The sequence below is a fragment of the Ammodytes marinus genome (assembly GCF_949987685.1).
Source record: "Ammodytes marinus genome assembly, chromosome: 4".
NCBI lineage: Eukaryota > Metazoa > Chordata > Actinopteri > Uranoscopiformes > Ammodytidae > Ammodytes > Ammodytes marinus.
The window spans coordinates 2401039-2423707 of NC_137233.1; the positions used below are offsets into that span (position 1 = coordinate 2401039).

General features: G+C 40.7%; 4 protein-coding genes across 4 annotated transcripts; all 4 read right to left on the reverse strand.

Moving 5' to 3' along the window:
* Positions 1-233: 233 nt before the first annotated feature.
* On the reverse strand, positions 234-2163 carry LOC307249202 (odorant receptor 131-2-like; the record flags this gene model as incomplete). Its single annotated transcript, XM_080025841.1, has 2 exons — positions 2056-2163; positions 234-1049 (listed from the first exon to the last, which is right to left on the reverse strand). The coding sequence occupies exon 2, from the start codon at positions 1008-1010 to the stop codon at positions 234-236; it is 777 nt and encodes a 258-aa protein (XP_079881967.1). The 5' UTR covers positions 1011-1049; positions 2056-2163.
* A 5659-nt stretch (positions 2164-7822) lies between these two features.
* LOC307249204 (odorant receptor 131-2-like) lies at positions 7823-9531 on the reverse strand (the record flags this gene model as incomplete). The annotated part of the gene is made up of 2 exons (XM_080025845.1): positions 7823-8620; positions 9382-9531. The coding sequence occupies 2 exons, from the start codon at positions 9529-9531 to the stop codon at positions 7823-7825; spliced, it is 948 nt and encodes a 315-aa protein (XP_079881971.1).
* A 2808-nt stretch (positions 9532-12339) lies between these two features.
* On the reverse strand, positions 12340-13757 carry LOC307249205 (odorant receptor 131-2-like; the record flags this gene model as incomplete). Its single annotated transcript, XM_080025846.1, has 2 exons — positions 13653-13757; positions 12340-13119 (listed from the first exon to the last, which is right to left on the reverse strand). The coding sequence occupies exon 2, from the start codon at positions 13108-13110 to the stop codon at positions 12340-12342; it is 771 nt and encodes a 256-aa protein (XP_079881972.1). The 5' UTR covers positions 13111-13119; positions 13653-13757.
* Positions 13758-21614: 7857 nt separating this feature from the next.
* Positions 21615-22421, reverse strand: LOC307249206 (odorant receptor 131-2-like; the record flags this gene model as incomplete). Its single annotated transcript, XM_080025847.1, has 1 exon — positions 21615-22421. One exon carries the CDS (start codon positions 22419-22421, stop codon positions 21615-21617), a length of 807 nt encoding a protein of 268 aa, XP_079881973.1.
* Positions 22422-22669: the final 248 nt, after the last annotated feature.

The following is a 22669-nucleotide window of genomic DNA, read 5'->3' on the forward strand; positions in this document are numbered from 1 at the left end:
TATTATTTTCACGTCATTTTATAATTATTAAATTGTATTTATGTTCTCTTCTTGATTTATCAACATGTATGTTTTCATGTGTTGCTTTGCACTGGGGTGGGTTGGGGGTGGGGGACGGCAAATACCAAGTCAGCATTTGGAAGCATGTTTTTGCTATCTGGACTGAATTGTTGCATAATGGAAAAAATATTTAAAAATAGAATAATTACCAAAAATCAAGTGAGTTTTGTCCGTTACGTGTGGTTTTGATCCAGCGGTGCGACTGTCTTCAGTTTGACACAGCACCTGCTGCTCAGTAAATGCATCTTCAGAAACTTCCTGAACTTCTTATCCCTCACACCGTAGATTATGGGACTTAGAAAGCGCGGCAGGATGTAAACAATCAGGTAGTTAGCGTAACGGATTTCTAGAATTTTCCCGGGGAAAATTAAATGGAAGACAACCTCCACACTGGGTGAAATGTAGGAAAGCATGCACATAGCCAACTGGGCCCCGTGAAGCAAAATGGTGTTCCTAGCTCGCTTGGCTGAGGTTTTCTCTATTGAAAGCTTCCTAGCTGCAAAAAAGATCCTCAAATATGTGTAGACCAGAGGTAAAAACACACACGAAAAGTAGAGTGCGTCAAATACTTTTCTCTTGTAGGACAGGACTGGGTCTTTGAAAACATTTTCACGCATACACAACACAGACCCGTGAAAAAAACTTATTGATTCAGTTGCGAGTGTCACAAACAGATCGGTGATAAGCGGAGCCGAGCATATAAACCAAATCAACCCAAGAACGATGTAAGTCCTTTTAACGGTGCATATTTGTTGGTGTCGCAAGGGCTCACAGACAGCGATGTAGCGCTCGATAGCCATGCTAGCTAGGTTAACTGGAGTGTTTCTGGTGGTGAAAACAGCCACGAGAATAAAGAAACAGCAGAACGAGACGTTGATCTTGTAGAAGATGTAGCTTAGCACGAATAGCATGATGGTGACGGTCAGCTGGATGGCGTCATTCACCACCATGTGGATGAAAAGGATGTAACGAGGGTCTTCGTAAAACGCCTGGAAGGAACAGAGAATAGAATTATTGCAATTATGTTGTCAAAATTGCGGGATTAAAGTTGAAATAATGGGGCTTGGGGCTCGTGGTGTTGTTATAGCCCCCCCACCCCCACCCCCCAATAGAGGCTCAGTCCTCAGAAGCAGCAGACCACAGGTTACAAATCTGGCCCGTGGTCGTTCTCTGCAAGTCATTCCCCCTCTCTGCCCCATTTCAACTCTTTCTCTCCACACTGTCTAATAAAGCATAAAAATGTCTGAAAAATAATCTAATCTAATCTAAAAGGTTAATAACAATTGCGTGAATGAAGTTGAAATGTCAAGGAGTTGTTCAGATATTGACATATTTTCCAGGATCAATAACTCCTAAGCAAAATGTTATTAAATCATGATACATCTTTGCTATTGTTGTAAGAACAGGATGTAACAAGGTCTTTGTTAAATGTCTGGAATGAACCGAAAAGTATTAGGGCAAAGGGAGAGAGAGACATTTTTTTTTTTTTATTATTCAGTCAAAATGTGGAGAACATATAAAGGGGAAAATTCTGACTGGAGTATATTGGGGGGAGGGGTGGGGGTTTCAGAAAGGGGGAGAGTGAGAACAGGAGAGATTGTAATTTTTTTAAATATTTTGGCAGTCTCTAGGCACACCGTGGACCCATGGATATGTTAGAACACATTTAAAAAGTGCATTTAGCATAATATGTGACCTTTAAATACAATTGCGTGAATGAAGATGAGATGTCGAGAAGTTGTAAATATATTTTATCTTATATTTTTAGTTGTTAGATTATTGTGGAACAGTCAAATATATCAATTTGTTGGATGATGAAATTGATTCATCGTTTCAAAACTGAGGTGTCACAAAAGCCCATACCCATCCATGGCTGTCTGTGTGCCTGCGTGTGTGTGAGAGAGACAGGGAGAGAGAGAGAGAGAGAGAGAGAGAGAGAGAGAGAGAGAGAGTGTGTGTGTTGAGTGCTTCTGTGTGTGTGTGTGTGTGTTTTACCCGGTGACTGAAGAATATAGCGACCAAGGTGCCGTTGATGTAACTGAGAATGATCCAGACCAAAACCACGATGAAGTTCTTCACAAACGCTGTGGTGAAAGTGTCTCTGACCAGCATAAACTATCCACAGGAAATTACACATAGAAATACAATCAAACATCATGTATCCTCGCGATAAATGCACGAGAAATTAAACATTTCTAGTGATGCCAGATTGAAGAGAACCTGTCTTAAGTCATCAGTGCACGAAATATGATTTTAATGGTTAATACATTTTTAAAAAATACTGTCATTCTAGGTGGCAATACAATTTAGAAAATCACAAATCTTACTCAACTGTTAACTATCTGACAACATTGTTTTTGCTTACATTTTTCAAACAAACTTTTGATAACTGTAATTTTGACATTTATGCCAAGCAAAGTGACCAATGAACTATGTATAAATACACCAGTAGGCCTACAATCAAATGAATAACGGTAAAAGTTGTACTTTTTCACTGATGTTAAAATGTATTTATACAGCAGTTGGTTCTGAGCGAGTGATTTGATTGGACGAGAGACCTTCTGAGCGTTCTGAAGGAGTGCTGATATTAGCCAACAACATCACTCGGGACTGTTCACCAAACTGTAGACCAACTGTCAAAATCACTCCGCGGCTCACTGATGAGCCGGAGCTTCACTTGTGTGTTATCTGTGTGTGTGACTCAGGTTGACTGTGGCGAGTCTCTCCCCTGTGAGAGGGCATCGCTGCCACACACAGACAGAGACAGTGTGCGGTAGTCGCTCACACTCACGTTACTGAAGACAGCAATAGTGTGTGGAGATAAACTCAGGCTGCTGAATAATACGAGCGCAGCATAATAGCCTAGCCTAGCTTGCCCACCTCATTGTATAACGTTACTTCCCCCGGGCCGAAATACACTCATAAACTCTGGGAAATTAAGCGTGGGGGTTTGGATTGGGCAGCGGACCTTATTACCAACTAGATTAAGATCCGCCGTTCCGTTTCTTTGGTGATTTTTACGGGACATCGGGCCGCCGTGGTTAACCCTTTTACTACCATAATGCTAACGTTCGCCGGCGCATACATTTGTATTTTTTCTCACTGTGAAGTCATTTCTTTGAGTATCTTCAAATGCTTCATATCATTAGAATCTGTACAACCCAAGCTAAAAAGTTATCTAAGTTAATAATTCAAAATTATTAATAAAGGTGTTGAAATTGTGTCATAAATGAAAAAATAAAAATAGCGTAAATGTATTTTCATCGTATTTTACCAACTAAACAAAAAAATATACTGATAGAAAATATTTCTGAATGTAGAAACCTGAACAAAATATTTCTGAAGACTTCATTAGTGATTTGAACAATGTACATGTTTTAGTTTTTGAGATATGATATGTTTTACGAGAGGAGTGCAAAGGCGTTTTGTTAGTTCCAGAGACTCATTTTCTTCTGCTCTACTCTCTCCACTACTCCCTTTGGAGTTGCTGTGTGACAGTAATGAAACTCCAGGGACGTTTGCTTACTCTTGCTAACTTCTTTAGCATGTTCTTTCTTAGACAGAAGCTCAAACATGTCAGAAAGTGCTCTCTAAAACTCAATAAACCTCTCCACACGATGTCCGCGATGTCGTTCACTGACTCAACTGAAAGCTGTTGGTCCTACTTTGTCGATTTTCCCTCGCTAGGGCTCGACGTATGTTTACCGTAACGTTTAGCATTTTTACCGTAACGCCTAGTGTGTCACACCATATACCATTAGAAAGCTCTCGCTGTTCCCTTTCAGAAACCGGTCGAATATTTTGAATTGCCCCACCCATTCAGGAGTTACGGTACTTTCAAGCACGTGTGACAAATACGTCACAAGTATGTCACATGCTGGTGAATCTCGTCTGTGATTGGACGGTCGTACTGCGGAAGTCCAGTGGGCTACCGTAATGATTATTATATGGGCGCAAAGCTCTACTTCTCCGCTTTCTGATAGTTTTTGAATGATGTAGATAGCAGCAACGGTTCAAAAGTTACGGGAATGAGAAGTCAGCATGCGCAAAGGTGTCACCGGTGATCCCCGTGGGAGTAAAAGGGTTAATGTGACCAGAGTAAACAAAGCAAGACGAGTTCACTCGCGTAAAGTTGTTGCTTAGCAACGCGCTCCGCTCTGATTGCTGTTGTCGAACTATTTGTGTTGGCGGAAGCAAATACATTCTTAAATGATTAAAGATAACATTTTAAAGTTAACTTGTGAATTTCAGATGTAAAACTGCTGTATAAAAGCAATAGCACACTCGAGGTCGCATGTTGTCGCTCTATATAAGCACTGCTGTGTTTCTCTTCGGCCTCGTGCCTACGACCGAATCACAGCAGTGCTGATATAGAGCGACAACATGCTCCCTCTCGTGTGCTATTGCTTAATTGAAATTCGTCAAAGTGTTAGTGTTAACCAAATGATTATTCACCTGATACGGAGATGTCATGTTTCCTCCAGAACTCATGCTTCACTCAAACCTGAGACAGACACAATTCAGAAAATACAAAATGGACAAATGCAGGAAGGAATTACTTCAAAACTGCACAATATAGTCAGTTAAATATATCCATTCAGAATCAAACACAATATGGGTAAATTCAGTGTATTAAAACAGATTTTTTTACGTTGCAATAAACCACTTATGAACTAAAAAGCACGTTAAAAAATCCTAAAATTAAGTAACGTACATTATTCTGACTCTTAAGTTAATTTCTGTGTTAGAAATCATATATTAGTGGATATAATAATTCATAATGAGGAATTACTATAAAACGTCATAATAATGTCAAACCAAGAACTCAACTCTGGGTAAATTCAGTATATTATAACAGCACTTTCTAACTTTACAAAAACACATAATTCAGAACTAATAAAAAAATAAAATAAAATAATAATATCATCTAATTTCACTATCACATGGCTGTCAAATGGGAGATTTTAAACTCAGAATTAGTTTGATTCTTTGCTCACAGCAGACACCTGAAGCTGAAGACACAGGCAAATACATGAATGTGACACTGACGTTCATTTTCTGTTAAAAAGCAATCGAAGAATGTTCCTAAATACTAGCTTATGTATTGTTAACAACAAAAACATCATCACTAGGTCACATTTCATTTAATAACATGCATTGCTCTGCCATTACACCTTTCCCCCTCTCTTTTCTCTCTTTTCTCTGTGTGTGACACAAGCTATCAACCCGTACATGATGTTACAACATGTATCAGTGGATATTATCAAATTGTTATGAGAAATTACGATAAAACTGCATAATATAGTCCGTTAAATATATCCACTTAAAATCCATCACAATATGGGTAAATTCAGTGTATTGAAACAGCAATTTAATGTTACTAAAATATATATTAAAGCTGCAGACACAGACGAATGCATGAATCTGACCCTGAAGTAAATTGTTCTGTGTTGAAAATCAATCAAAAAATTTTCCTAAATACTTCGCTCATGTGTCTCTAATTTCTCTACCTGTGTGACACCAGCTATCAACCCATACATGAAGTTAACACATGTATCAGTGGTTATGATTTAATTTCTATGATGAATTACTATAGCAGTGTATAATATAGTCAAACAAAAAACTATTCAACTCAACTCTGGGTAAATTCAGCTCTGGTAAAATCACCCATTAATATAGTCAACATGTAACTCGTGATTTCATTTCTATTAGGAAAGTCTGAATGTGCACACACTCGCAGTATTTATCTACTAAACAAATCTTACTTCTGCCCGGCTCAGTCAGCTGCTGAGACGTTACTGTTCACCTGTATGGACACATGTAAATGAATCACAAATGAACAACAAGTCAAATTTGCATCAAAAACTGAGCCTAACCTGTTTTGGATTATACTTTAAAATACAAATGCAGCCGTTTCATGAGAAAAACACAGGCTGACAATGTGCAGGCAGAGATGAGTCTTTCAGAAAAGCACTTGTATAGATACAATTTATTATTATTATTATTACATATAACATAACATTACATTACCTCCAAATGTGAGACTAAATCGACTAAAACACACTGTTTCAAGTATATTGTAAAAATATTATATTATTATGATTTAAATCTTGATTCAAAAATATAAACAGTTAATGGAATAACAGAATAATAACATACAAACAATAGATTTTAATTGTTTAAAGTCTCAATGAGTAGCTTCTCGTCTCACCTACCCGAGTCCAGGTCAGACCTACAGAAGGCAGAGGCACATTCACACACACACTTTTATAAACACTTTGAGACATGATGTGACCTTCCTATCGCAGTCTTCCTCAGGGTTTAGCAGAGAACAACTTGATGATGATGATGATAATGATGAAGGTTAATGGTGTTTACATGGATGTCAGTGAAGGCAAAGCTTAATTTTAGTGATAGAAGTGTTTTGGTGCAGTCTGGCATCAAGTGATTTATTAGGTGGATTTAGTGATGCTGGAGAACGCTTCTTGATACACAGCCTAGGCTCTGTAAATAGCTATGTAGAAAAAAGGGAGCTATTTATTTTTATTTATTTATTTCAAAGATAATTTTTGTGCCCATTTGTCATGCTTTATTGACAGTGTGGTCATTTATATTTAAAATACTTTAGCTACTGCCACATAAATAAATAGTTCAAACAATAACGTACATTTTAAACATAAATGATCAATATACATGAACAGATACGTGGTTTTACTCTGAAAAACTGCAGGTTGACAGTAGACCTCATGTTTTACATTGGATAGTTTCTGGGCTGTTTACATTTTTTATGTAATTTGTGTTATTTAGCTCGTGGTGTAGTGGGTAGAGTCCCCACCCCCCAAATTTAAATTCTAAAGCTATAGTGTGTAACTTCTGTCGCCTACCCCCCCCCCCCCTCGCCATGAGGAATTCTGAGTAATTACAACAACACTGTAGGGGCCTTCACATGAGGTAAGCCTTCAGTGATGGCTCATGGATTTTATACCTTCTGCTGTAAGTCAAGTTTTTTTTTCTTAGCAGTAGAATCAACAACTTAAACAGGGGTGACACTAGTTTGTACAGAAATATACGTTTTATGGAGCTGATAGGCTTAATCAACTTTGTGTCACCTTGTTTGACGATGGCTTGAATGTAACAGACATTCATTCATTTATATGAAAAAGTTACGCACTATAGCTTTATTAAGCCTTTATTCTTTTACTGGTAATAAATTGTGTTTTAAAAAAAAGAGAAAGTGTGATTTTTGTATAATATATTATGTTAATAATATGTTGATAATTACAAAAACAGGTCAGTTTTCCTTTTAGTTTAATTCAAAACAGACATGGACTGAACTGAAAATACATCGACAAGTATAATATTAGAAATATACGGAAGAGCCACAGGGAAGAAAAAAAAGGAGAGGATGAAGTTTTTATTTTTATTATGCACTTCGAGAATAAAGACGAAATTCAATATTGAGAAAAAAAGTCTACCTTTTAAGACTACATCAAACAGCTCATATAACTGCCGCAACAAAATGCCTTGTGTAGATGAACAGGTGAAACTCCACTCCAGAGATGTGAGGCCGCTCAGCTCTTCGCGTAGCTGTCAGTCTCTCCCCTTACTGCATATGATGGACCAGAAGAGTTTACTCTGTTTAATCTCTATTGAATTTCGTCTGCATAAGGGTTAATAATTTAAAAAAAAACGTCCTCCTCTCCCTTGGCCCTTATACTCTTCCATAAAAATATTGTGTTTTTGAGTGAATACTATTTCTGCTTCACTGTCTGTGTTGCATTCCTTCTGGGTGGTTCCTGACACTCACTTTTCCACACAGGTAGCGTCTCACGTAGCTCCTGAACAGCCGGTCTCTCAGTCCGTAGACAATAGGACTAACAAACCGTGGAAGGATTATCACAAAGACGTAGGCGGCAAAGCGTATGGCCAGTACCTGATCGGGCATTAAGTACAGAAGCCCTTGTTCAAACATGGGTCTCACATAGTTTAACATACACAACAGCAGCTGGAAACCGTGCAGCAGAATAGTGTCCCTGGCTTTTTTAACGCCTGCTGTCGCTTTCTTTGCTGCGAACAAAATGCTACAATAAGTGAAGAGGAGAATTAACCAAACTAAAGTGAGGAAAATAATATGTGACGCTTCCCTTTTCTCGATACTATATTGGCTCCTGAACACAGAAAATCTGGAACAAAATTGTCTAGTGTTAAAAAACTCCCGCGGTTCTGTTATTAGGAGTAAGAAAAGATCTGGTAGGATGTTTAACGCACTCACGAGCCAAATCAAACCAATCAGGATGTAGGTTTTTTTCACCGTGCAGATCTGCCCGTGGCGAAGGGGGATGCAGATAGCTATGTAGCACTCCACAGCCATGCCTGCTAGATTGAGAGGGGTGTTCAAAGTGGCGAGGATGGCTATTATGAGCACAATTAGGCAAAATGAGACGTTGATTGTGTAAAATGCGTAGCTGATGACGTGGAGGAGAGTTGAGAGCAGCAGCTGCGTCATGTCGTTTATCACCAGGTGGATGAAGAGAATGTAGCGAGGGTTTGAATTGAAGATCTGGAGGAGGAAAAAAAATATATTATTTATTTTCAAGTTTTTACTTAAAGGTGGAGTCAGAGATTCTGGAGAACGCTTGTTGTCGAAATCACTTTTTTTTTATCAAAATCAGTGAATATCTCCTCATGATCTTCTACCCGTCCATACTGTGTGTGCTGAAAAATAAATTGCTTTTTTTGTTAACATATCAGCTTACAGAACCTAGGCTGTGTATAAACACTGGAATGTTTTTTCAGTGCACATACACAGTACAGACAGGCAGTGGATGGTGAGGAGATATTCACTGATTTAGACAAAGTGATTTTGACAACAAGCATTCTTCTGAATCACTGACTTTACCTTAAAACATTTAGCAAAAAAAATCCATTCTGATAGTAAACAATGTAGGAAATCATGAACACACAGATACAATGTGTTCAAAATGACTCAGCTTAAAGTTAAAAGATCTGGTTAAAGTAAGACTGCACAAATATTTATCAAGCCAAATATACTGCTGCCTGGTAACATATAAAAAACTGTTCAGATATTATTACAAACTGTATAAATCAGGAGGGGCGCTTGTGGTGTAGTGGTTAGAGCGCACCCCAGTTGAGGCTCAGTCCTCTTCACAGCAGACCCGGGTTAGAATCCAGCCCGGGTCGTTCTCTGCATGTCATTTCCCTCTCTGCCCAATTTCACGACTGTCTCTCTAAACTATTTAATAAAAATGCCCCATAAAAATCTTTAAAATATAAAATAGAAATCAATGTCATATTTCAGACCTGGTGCTTTCGGAAGGTGTGGACCAAAGTGCCGTTGATGAGGTTGATGCCGATGCAGAGAAACATGACGATGAAATTCTTGGTGAAAGCCGTGGCATATGTGTCTCTCCCAACCGCAGGAAAAGAGCCATTCAGGGATGAAACATTCATAATGTTTATAATGCAGAAAAATATCCTTTTGGTTTGAAATAAGCAAAGATCATTTTATAGGTTAGGCAGGTCAAGTCAAGTCAAGGCAAGTGTATTTATACAGCTCAATAGGGGCATGAAATACATCAAGATAAGCCAAGCAAATTAAAAGAATGAATTTAAAAAAAATTGTTGATTGTGCATGGACTCAATAGCTCTCCATAAATCTTATACTCATATCTATGTTAAAAAGTTAAATTAATTAAATTCCCCTTTTATTTGAACTCACAAATAATTAGTAAGAGTAATAAATAGATTAATCAAACAATTAAATACATAATTTACGTAAATCTCACATCTGGAGTCTCAAATAAGAAATTTAAATGCCAGTAAGATGTTATAATGTTTCTTTGCCAGTACATTTGTGGATGTTTGTCCAATTTAAAATATGTATTATATGAGAATAATCTTGAAAAAAAATATTAAAACATACAAAAATACCAAATAAGTTTTATAATAAGAAGCATAACATATTGGGTTAAGAGAACCTGGCAGTAAAATATGGTAAGATTAATCAAAACTTTGCCATAAAAATAAAAAGTAGCAGAGAAAAACATGATTTTGTTTTAAGCTCTGTAAAAACACCTGCCATTCATCTCTTGAATCATAATACACATCACACACAGTAATATAACACAATGAAATACACACTAACAGTATTAAGATTGACTATAGCATCAGGTTAAGGCAGTAGCAGCAGTGAGAATGTCTAACTGTACCTACCCAACAGCACGTCACATAACAGCATCTGATGTGGGTGTTGATGTAGACTTTATATTTGTTTATGGGAAACATTTGGGAATATCTTTGTTCGTGTGGTTTATTCATCCTGATGTGTGTGTGTGTGTGTGTGTGTGTGTGTGTGTGTGTGTGTTTTACAGATTTTATTTCACAATTTGGGAAATGCAGACAGAGTTATTTGCAGAGTTTTTATGCCTGGGCTCCAACAATAGTCAAAGGCCGGAGACATTATGTTTTCAGGTTGTCCGTCTGTCCATACCATTCTTGTGAGCCCAATATCTCCTGAACGCGTTGAGGGATTTTCTTCAAATTTTGCACTAATTTCCACTCTGACTCCGAGATGAACTGAGTGGATTTTGGAGGTTAAAGGTCACTATGTGAGGTCAAAGGTCACTGTGTGAACTCATACCTCATGAACACAATATCTCATGAACAATTTGAGGGATTTTCGTCAAACTAGACACCAACTCACACTTTGACTAGAATATAATGCATTTCTCTTGTTTAATCTGTACACAAACATGCCCTTTTCAACTGCATGCACTCAACAGCAGTTACCATCTATCCGTCCACTTCTCAATGTTAAACTTTGTCACAATTTAGTCTGTGACAAGTAGCACAGTGTTTGTTATAGTTAAAATAATCCAAATATTGTGCTTTTTTTACTGAATTCTTTACTTAAAAACTAGTTGTTTGGGCTCAGGTTATTGAACTACAGGCCATAAATACAGAAGCAAACAGAGGTTCAAAATGTGTTATATTCACAAGAACTTAAGTTGAATAAAAAATATAACACAACATTAGGTGATAATATATTTATCGTTATGGATTTATAAACAGTATTTTTACACTTGCATTTTTATTGATTTATCATCAGTTTTAATGAGGTGTTCATTTTTGACCAAAAACAAAAAAGTAGTTAACAGGGGGAAAAAAGTATACAATACAGCAATGTAAAAATACTCTATTACAAGGAAAAGGCATGCATAAAAACACCATTTAAAGGTGGAGTCAGTGATTCTGGAGAACACTTGTCAAAATCAGTGAATATCTCCTCAAGATACGCTACTTGTCCGTTTGTTTAGTCGTGAAGAGCAGATATTCACTCAAGCATTCTCCAGAATCACTGACTCCACCTTTAAGTTAAAGTACAGACATATTAGCAGGAAAAATACCCCAACCTTTTATACTCATACGACATTTTTTATTTTTATTGTTTATTTTTTTTTGCTTCAGTTATATTTTTACTCACTTTTGGCTAATTTTTATTTGAATTTGATTCACTCTTATTGTGACATTTTGGAAGGCATTTTCAACATGCCATGAAATGCAATTTGCTGAATTGCTTAGTGCTAGAACACCTGCCTCGTGTCCCAAAACAAAGTGGCCTTTGTCCAGAGCTCGTTTGAAGTGGAATACCATCTGCCTGTCCCATCTGTAGCAGGTAGAGATCAGGTTTCACACCAATTTAGTGATTTAGTGAAAACAGAACTAATAACGGTGAATTCAAGCAGGGATTATTTACACATGAGCGAACATGAATGGTAGATTTCTCTGCCCAGTTGCACAAAACCGTGTGTGTGTGTGTGTGTGTGTGTGTGTGTGTGTGTGTGTGTGTGTGTGTGTGTGTGTGTGTGTGTGTGTGTGTGTGTGTGTGTTCATGTGTCTGTATTTCAATGTGAATTTGCTAAGCGGTTAATTTTCGGATCTTGCGTCAGATTTTCTCGAAATTTGTAAAGTCAACACTCCTCCAAGTTTACAGGTCATTTAGGATCACCAAGAAGGAAAATTAGACTGTTTCATGGACATTTAAAAGTTCCTCTTAGGTTTATAATAAGGATAACAATAAGATAGATAGACAGACACACACACACAGACACACACACACACACCCCTATCCCTGTCGAGTTTAAACTGTACAAAAACTTAAATAATTAAACTTTGCAACAAGATAATTTTTTTTAAGTTTAATTTAATTCTTTAAATTTTTGGTAAAGAACTGAAACAACCCACTTTACAATGGCTTCTTTAGAGTTTTTGCTGTTGATTGTTTGCGCCACAGAACAGATATCTCTTCAGGTATCTCCTAAACGTTTTGTCTCGCAGCCCGTAAACAACCGGGCTGATGAGTCGAGGCAAAACCTGGATCAAAATCGCCACAGTAAAGCGTATAGTCAGAACTCCTTTTGGAAACAAATATGTCAGACCCTCTATTGTTACCTGGAAAACATAGATGAGCATACACAACATCAGCTGAAAGCCGTGGAGTAGGACGGTGTTCCTTGCCTTATTGGCGTCTTTAGAGGCTGCCTTTGCCGTGAAAAGTATGTTGAAGTACGCGTAGAAAAGAGTCAGCCAAATTATAACCATGCACACTATGTTGGATATATCTCTCTTCGTTGTCAGTTGGGGGTGTCTGAAAATATTTTCCCGCAGGCAAAAAAGTCTAGAACGAAAGAATTCCGGGTCCTCTGTTCCTAAGGCGACAAATAAATCAGGAAGTACTGAGAGTGCGCTACTCATCCATATCAAACCGATCACTATGTAGGTTTTTGTCACCGTGCAGATCTGTGTGTGTCGCAGAGGGAAGCATATGGCGATGTAACACTCCAGGGCCATAACAGCTAAAGTCAGCGGATTGTTTAGGTTTGCCAGTATAGCGATCATGAGAGAAACGATACACAAAGAGGTGTTGATAGTGAACACAATGTAACTGATGACCTGGATGAATGTAAACATAGTGAGGAGGATGATGTCATTGATGACCAGGTGGATGTACAGGATGTAGCGCGGGTTCATGTTGAAAACCTGTTGGAGAGAAAAGAATGGATAAGGAAATAAAGGGGGAAATAGGAGGAAACAGTGTGTGACTCTCATTTTAAAGGTTAGATTAACTTATAGTAAATTTAAAGGTGCTCCGAGGAACTTTCAGTATGTGTTCATTCTAGCGGCTCCCCTTTGGTCAAAAGCGGTATTGTTTTTTCCACGCCAGCTGTTGTTCCAAACTGTGGATATCACCAAGTTCTCCTCTCTTTTTAAATTCTGGCTGAACACAGACAATTATTTTTATTTTATTTTTATTCAACAGAATGAGTAGCAGGTCATCATAGCTTCATGTCAATTTTTTTTTTGCCTTTTTCCCAATTTTTTTAACATTTTAGAACCTTCATAAAATACCTTCAAAATCGCACCCTGCTTAAAGTAAAAAGTAAAAATGTCACTTCTGATTCATTATAATTCATATTGTTGTACCAATTATTCTTGTGCCACCTGATGTGCAAAGGCCTTTTACATTATTTTGTACAAACATGCAAAGTAGATTTCTGTGAACATACTCAGACCTGATGTTTAGTGAAGGTGTGTACCAGGGTGCCGTTGACATAGTTGATGGAGATGCAGAGGGCCACAGTGATCACGTTCTTGACTATGGCCGTGTGTAACGAGTCCCGGTAGAACACTCTGGTAAAGTTACTGCTGCCATTTGAAAAGCTCATCAGTCGAAAGACACCGGAGAGAGAAGAACTGTTGGTTCAGATAAAACAGATAAAAAATAAATTAATATAATAAAAATAGATTAATTATACACAGATCAGCAGGTCAGGCTATTTGAAAGCATCTAAAAAAAATACACAGCTTCTGGCACTGTTTGGATAAATCAAAAAATGTATCTACCTTTTATTTATGACACTTTTCTTGGGCAGTGAAGGCAACAAATACAAAAAATAAGAAAAAACCTTCCAACCAACTTTGTTTTTTTCTTATGTGTTGTATTTTTGTTTGCTTTTTAATGTTTTCTTCTAATGCGATCAACCTGATAGTGAAAATTCCCCTATATGGCTAAATCTGGAAATCTGGCACATTGAGATGATGGATTCTGGTGCTCATGTTTTCTTTATGAGTGTGCGTTTTCCCTTTTTTAAATTAAAAATAAATAACAAAGAAAAATAAAAAATATTAATAATAATAATAATAATAATAATAATAATAATAATAATAATAATAATCTAAAATCTTCTCCCCCAAGCCACAGACAGAGCAACACATATTACTTTCAGAAATTAAAAACACATAATTACAGTAGAACTCAATACACACAAACTGATGCAGTAAAAGCTCAAGTATAAATGGAACAATAAAGCAGTAAATTCTCTCCCAAACACTTCGATTACAAACTCAAAGTGTTTTGAGAGCGTTGGATTAAAGAAATGTTAAAAGTGTAAAATAACTATTACTGACTCTTAACCAACTAATACAATAATACCAGTAACATACATATAAAAGTAATTAGATTTAGTTAAATTCACCTTTCAATATGCTCTTCTTTGTATCACACATATTCTTATTTCAAGATATGATACCAATAAAATACAATAAATCTAATCTTATAGGATAAACATTAATCCTTTACATGTATACATCCCAAAACAAAACAGTTATATTTGCATGGGTCTAAAGTGTATCACAAATTCAACATTATTACTTTAATACTAAGAGCGACATATTAAGTTCAGGGTTCTACACAAGATTAACAAATGTTACATAAAAATATACAAATGTAATGTTATGCTGAATGTCCATTTGCAAAGTTAAAGGTACACTATGTAACTTTGTGTCTGTCAGAGAAGTGAACATTTTCTATATTCTCATAACTGAATAAACAAACTTCTTTTCACTGGAAAATGTGATCACTGGAACACTGTTTGAAGTTAGAAAGCTTCCTGAAAAGTTACCGTTTGGCTGTTGTTGTTTACAGCAGCAGAATTAAGAATAACATGTAGAGTCACTATGTTTTTTAAACAAACTAACAGCAGGCTCTGCAAACGAAAATAAATCCACCTCCTTTGAAACTGAACTGTGCACCTTTAAGATATACAGATTTTTTAAATTTAGAATGAACAGTCTTTAACATCTTGAAACATATACTGTAAACTATAAATTTATTTTGTTATTGAATTTGTTGCTGGCCTATTCTTCTTCCAAACATTTTGTTACTTAATGCAAACTGTCACACCTGTTTTGCCAACACTATCTTTCTCAGGCGACAGCTTCTAGAATCTAGATCTTTAAAAGGATTTTTTTTTTTATAAAGGAAATAAAGGACAACAAACTATAATCATTGTTAGATCAGAGCAGATTAAGCATTATAATCACATACAGTTTCATTTAATTTCATTTATTTACAGCTCTTGACCATGGTACCATGGTATGGAGCACAACGCATTCAAATAATAACAGAACAAGACAGTGGTGTACGGCATGGACAAAACAAAGACACTACTCAAACAATGGTAGGTCATTTTTCAGAAAGGCAAAAAGGTTTTACCAATAACTTTAGGCCTGTCTGACCTCAAAAGCAAAATCAATTTAAACATAGATGGAAAGTTAACAATATTTCGGCATCATAATAATAGAATACTGCAATAATAGGCCTACGGTGTGTAAGCATCAAATACGTGCCTACCTTAGATAGTTCACTTCACTCTCCACTTTCAGCAGTTTCAAAATATGAGACCGAAATACTATTGATGGCTTCATATAAAGTACGTTGATGCATGCATAGCGTCAGGGGGGAGGTCATGCTTTGTCTATTTGTTTTTGTTGTGCGTGTGTGTGTGTGTGCGTGTGTGCGTGTGTGTGTAACAGTGTATACACGCATGCATTGACGAATATACATATTATAGTTTTTTAAATATTTAGGTATTAATTAGCTTTTTTATTCTGCTGTTTGTCAAACTTGACAATCTCTACGTCCATTCTTACTTCTCTCTGAATTGACTATAGTCAAACTACACACACACACACACACACACACACACACACACACACACACTTTGCACACACACACACACACACACTTTGCACATTCTAATTCAAGCACGTACGGACAGAGAATTAGCATTAAAGTTTTGTGTGTTCTGGTTATTGGCCTGGTAGAAGCGTACCATATCATAAAACACATGTATTTAAGATAGATGTGTTGCGGTCGGACAGGGAGGACACAGGCGCGGAGACAGCACTAGTTTAAGAAGGTTTATTGAACAAGAATCAGCTGGGGGTTGGAGGGGGGGGGGAATCCAACTGTCCTGGGGAGGGTTCCAGGGAGAGAGCAATGGAGAATGTCCAGGGCTTGGGTGAGAAGAATCCAGAGCAAGCGGGTAGAAGAGTCCAGGGTGGAAGTGCTCGCTGGTGCAGGTTGGAGCCGTGGGGAGTCAGACCGGGAGAGCTGTGGCAGGAGAACAACAAAAATGAGTACGGGGAAAAAAATGCAAGTGAGCTGCAACAGGTAAGTAATGAGAAGTAGAGCTACTGCGTGAACTGAAACTACAATCTGGCAGTATCTGGAAGGTCGGACCGGGTATATGAGAGGCGGTTGATTGGTGATTGCTGGCAGCTGTGAGTGCTTGAGCTGACTCCCCACACACCTGCTCCAACCCTGCAATAAGCCAGACAAGAAAAAAAGGCAAACAGGCAAAAAACAAAACAGAGACAAGGAGACCCAGGCAGGATCATGACAGTACCTCCCCCTCCAGGCGAGCCACCGGGTTTCCCTGGGTTGTCCCGGTAGAAATCCCTAATGAGGGAGGGATCGAGGATGAGCTGGCGGGATATCCAGCTCCTCTCCTCCGGGCCATACCCCTCCCAGTCCACCAGGTACTGGAAACCACGGCCCCGGCGGCGAATGTCCAGAATCCGCCTGACCGTGTAGGCCGGGTGGTCGTCAATAATGCGGGGGGGTGGAGGGGAATTTCCTGAGGGGCACAGAGGGCTGGTGGAGACAGGCTTCAACTGGGAAACGTGGAATGTGGGGTGTATCTTCATGGACAGTGGTAGCTTGAGTTTTACAGCTGATGGGTTAATGACAGTTTCTACCTCAAAAGGCCCAATGAAGCGTGGGGACAGCTTCCTAGACTCCGTATTGAGTGAGATGTTCCTTGACGAGAGCCATACCTTCTGCCCTGGTGTGAATAGTGGTGCCGGGACCCGGTGTCTGTCTGCCATACGCCGATTGCGTTCGGTGGAGCGGAGCAGGGCAGCGCGAGCGTCCCTCCAGACCTTCCGACAGCGTCGAAGGTGGGCCCGGACAGATGGCACCGCGATGTCGCCCTCCTGCGCTGGGAACAGAGGGCAGCTTGGGCAGTGGAACAAAATGAACAGCCTTGGAAAATCTGTCAACAATGGTGAGTATGGTTGAATTAACGGCAGACCAGTGACAAAGTCGAGACCGATGTGACTCCAGGGGCGCCCAGGCACAGGAAGGGGACGGAGCAAACCTGAGGAGGGTCGATGCGAGGACTTACTGTGGGCGCACAGTGCAGGCGAGGACGAAGGCACGGGTGTCAGCCTCGATGGTGGGCCACCAGAAGTGTCGCTTGGCCAGGGACAGGCTGCGGTTAACACCTGGGTGGCAGGAGAACTGTGAATTATGCACCCACTGGAGGACCTTGGAGCGGACAGCACTTGGCACGAACAGACGGCCCAGCGGACCGGTTCCAGGATCCGGTTCCTCCCTCAGCGCCTCTCGGATCCGTGCCTCAATCTGCCACCTGACTGCTCCCACCACACAGCCAGGGGAGACGATGGTATCGGGACTGGGGGAGCCGTGGTCGATGGCAAACTGTCGGGACAGGGCGTCCGGCTTCCCATTCTTGGAAGTTTGGACCCTGGTCGAAACGTGAGTTGGAAGTTAAATCGACCAAAGAATAATGCCCAGCGGGCTTGGCGGGAGTTGAGGCGCTTGGCGGACTGAATATAGGACAGGTTCTTGTGGTCAGTCCAAACAACAAAAGGGATCTCTACCCCCTCCAACCAGTGCCTCCACTCCTCGAGCGCTAGCTTTACAGCTAGTAATTCCCTGTTGCCAACGTCGTAGTTGTGCTCTGCTGGTGACAGACGTCTGGAGAAGAAGGCACAGGGATGAAGCTTCCGGTCCTCCGGGGAGCGTTGAGAGAGGACCGCCCCTACCCCGGAGTCTGAAACGTCGACCTCGACCACGAACTGCAGAGCCGGATCGGGGTGAATGAGAATGGGGGCTGAAGTGAACCGCTTCTTCAGCTCAACGAACGCTGCTTCAGCCCCGGGGTTCCAAGAGAAAGGAGCAGCCGGGGAGGTGAGTCTAGTGAGGGGAACCGCTACTCGACTATAATCCCTGACAAACCTTCGGTAGAAGTTGGCGAAGCCCAAAAAGCGCTGGAGCTGCTTTCGGGTCGAGGGTTGAGGCCACTGTGCCACCGCCTGTATCTTCACGGGATCGGCACTCACCTGCCCTCGCTCTATGATGTAACCCAGGAAGTCCACGGAGTCCACATGGAACTTGCACTTCTCCGCTTTAACATACAGCTCGTTCTCCAGGAGTCGCTGTAACACCTGCTTCACGTGTTGGACATGTTCTTCCTGTGAACGAGAGAAGATAAGTATGTCGTCCAAGTACACAAACACAGTGCGATTTAAGAGGTCACGGAGCACATCATTAACCAAGGCTTGGAAGACAGCGGGGGCATTAGTGAGTCCAAAAGGCATAACCAGGTATTCGAAATGGCCGAGGGGGTCTTAAATGCAGTCTTCCATTCGTCTCCCTTCCGAATGCGGACAAGATGGTAAGCATTGCGGAGATCGAGCTTGCTGAACACTGTGGCACCGTGGAGGGGTTCAAAAGCAGAGTTGATTAATGGCAGGGGATACTTGTTCTTGATAGTGATATTGTTAAGGCCCCTAAAATCTATGCAGGGACGCAGGGAGCGATCCTTCTTGGCCACAAAGAAAAACCCAGCCCCGACAGGAGATGACGAAGGTCGGATAATACCTGATGCAAGGGAATCCTTGATGTATTTCTCCATTGTCTCTCGTTCAGGCCGGGACAGGTTATACAGACGACTGGATGGCAGAGGAGCACCTGGAAGAAGGTCAATAGCACAGTCATAGGGCCGGTGAGGAGGCAGAGAGAGGGCACGTTGTTTACTAAAAACCTCCCCCAAACTGTGATAAGCAGCAGGGACTTCAGACAGGTCAGAGGACTCAGGTTTTAATGGGACATTGGCGCCCTCCGCTGGGGAAAGGGCGGACCGCAGACACGACAAGAGACAATAATTACTCCAGCTCTGAACATGACTAGTAGCCCAGTTGATGTGGGAATTGTGTAGGTTTAACCAAGGCTGACCCAAAACTAAGGGAGTGTGAGGGGAAGAGATAATGTGGAACTGGATTACCTCATGGTGATTACAAGACAGAACAAGGCGAAGGGGCTCTGTGCGATGGGTGACCCGTGCCAGCAGCTTCCCATTTAGTCCCTGGGCATTGAGAGGAATAGGAAGCGGTTGAGTGGCTATGCCTGCCTTAGCAACGAAGTCAGCATCCAGAAAACTCTCGTCAGCTCCAGAGTCCACTAGAGCGAACAGCGAATGGGTTTGTTGGGGGAAAGGCACCGAAGTAATGAGGCCGCCCGGCTCTTTCCCTGCGACGCTCTCTAAGGCGATTATCAAATCTGATAGCTAGGGCCACTAACTCGTCCAAACTAGCTGACTCATCCTGAACTGCTAACCCGTCCTTAACTGGATCGGCTAGGCCGCTAAGAAATGCCCCCTGAAGAGCCTCATCATTCCACCCCGTCTCTGCCGCTAGCGCCCTGAATTCTACTGAATACTCAGCTACGCTGTGGGTACCCTGTCGTAGTATGAGGAGTCGTTTGGTGGCATCCCTGCCGCGCACCGGGTGATCGAACACCTTCTTCATTTCAGCCAAAAACAAAGAAAAGGAAAAACAAATAGCTGACTGACCCTCCCACACGGCTGATGCCCAGGTTAAGGCCTTACCCGTGAGTAAGCTGATAATATAGGAGATCTTGGCTCTATCGGTGACAAAGGTGGAGGGCTGTTGCTCAAAAACTAAGGAGCACTGAATCAAAAAGGACCTACATACCCCAAAATCACCAGAATAGCGCTGTGGCGCCGGGACACAAGGCTCACGGCCTTGGGGAGGCGATGGTGCTGGGGCGGGGTCCTGTTGGAGGGAAACGGGGCCGACAGGAGGGGCGCGCTGTACTGAGACAACGTTGAGTTGCTGCCCCATAGCAGTCACACAGGTGGAGAGCCCACTTAACGTGGAAAGAACTTCCCGGAGGACCTGCTCATGTTGCCCAACGAGCGTTCCCTGCGCTGCCAAAGCCTGGTGGAGGGAGTTCGTCTCCGCTGTGTCCATGTTTTAGGGCCAGATTGTACTGTTACGGTCGGACAGGGAGGACACAGGCGCGGAGACAGCACTAGTTTAAGAAGGTTTATTGCACAAGAATCAGCTGGGGGTTGGGTCGGGATCCGGGGGGGGGGGGGGGGGGGAATCCAACTGTCCTGGGGAGGGTTCCAGGGAGAGAGCAATGGAGAATGTCCAGGGCTTGGGTGAGAAGAATCCAGAGCAAGCGGGTAGAAGAGTCCAGGGTGGAAGTGCTCGCTGGTGCAGGTTGGAGCCGTGGGGAGTCAGACCGGGAGAGCTGTGGCAGGAGAACAACAAAAATGAGTACGGGGGGAAAAAATGCAAGTGAGCTGCAACAGGTAAGTAATGAGAAGTAGAGCTACTGACTGCGTGAACTGAAACTACAATCTGGCAGTATCTGGAAGGTCGGACCGGGTATATGAGAGGCGGTTGATTGGTGATTGCTGGCAGCTGTGAGTGCTTGAGCTGACTCCCCACACACCTGCTCCAACCCTGCAATAAGCCAGACAAGAAAAAAAGGCAAAAAACAAAACAGAGACAAGGAGACCCAGGCAGGATCATGACAAGATGGATGGATATCATGAACATTAACCTCACCTCCGTACACCTCCCTCTGTATATTTACCAAAGGGGCCCCTAGTTTAAATATGCAGAATATTACTTAATTACTTTTAATATACACAGATAACTTTGTGTTGACGATGTAGAACATTTTCAGAAGCTACGGTGGCCTTCAAGGACAAGAAGCTAGTTACTAAAGAGGCCATCACCCACCACTGTCTCAAGTCCTGCCACAATATCAAGTGATGAGATAAAGATGTATTAAGTTATTTATTTTATAGTACTTTTTCTTCTTGGTCTTCCAACAGGTGCATATCCACAGGACGCCCACTATATATGAAAACACATAAGGCCGTAAAGTCCTCAGCACCCCGCTCTTATAGATATAGAAGGCAGGTGATTTTAAATAATTTTTAATTTTTAATTTAAGCCATTATACACCAATTAAAACATAATTATGAATCTTATATTCCATTTTTACCAAGTCTGCTAAAAAAAATACAATAGATTCTACACACTTCACCTTTAAAGCAACACTCATCTTATGATAGCGTCTTAATTCCTTTTTGATCGTCTTTTTTATGAATGCGTATTGTTACTCCACATAGGAAATACCTTTTGAAGTACTTCCTGAAAGTTTGGTCTCGTAGCCCGTAGACAATTGGACTTATCAAGCGAGGGAGCACTTGATTTATGATAAACATGGCAAAATATATTGGTGCTATCGCCCCTGGGATCCAATATATGAGAAATTGAGTTAACATAGGTTGCACGTACATCAGCATACACAACAGCAGCTGAAAGCCATGAAGAAGAATAGTGTTCCTTGCTTTCTTAGTGTCTGTATCGGCATGTTTTGCCACAAACAAAATTCTTAAATAAATGTAGAATAGAGTAAACCAAACCAAAACTAGCGACAATATATGAGATGCGAACCTCTTCTCGAGACTGTAGGAGCTCCTAAACACTCCCTCCCTACTGCAGAAAACCTTTGAATAGAAAAAATCCAGAGGTTCGGTGGCCAAAAATATGAAGACATCCGGTACTATAGAAAGTGAACTTAAAGTCCAAATTATGCCGATCATAATATATGTTTTTTTGACCGTGCAGATGTGGCTATGGCGAAACGGAAAACACACAGCAATGTAGCACTCGATAGACATACAGGCCAAGTTAAAAGGAGTGTTTTGAGTGGTTAGAATAGCGGGTAAAATGAGCACACAGCACACAGACACGTAAATGTGTCCTAAGGTGTAACGTAGAATGAATAGAGTAATGCCGGTGGTGAGTTGGATCATGTCGTTCAACACCAGATGGATAAAAAGGATGAAGCGAGGGTTCGTCTTCATGAGCTGAAATGAAGGGCAGAATCAGGTGTTATTGCAGCATATTACAGATATCTACATTTAAACACAATTTAAAGCTATAGTGTGTAACTTTCTTGCATATAAACACATGTCTGTTCTATTCAAGCCATCACCAAACGAGTTGACACAAGTTGATTAAGCCTCAGCTACACAAAACACTCTCTATTTCTGTGTATGTCAGCGATTAATTATTATTATTATAATTATGCCTTTGTGAAATGTGAAAAGGT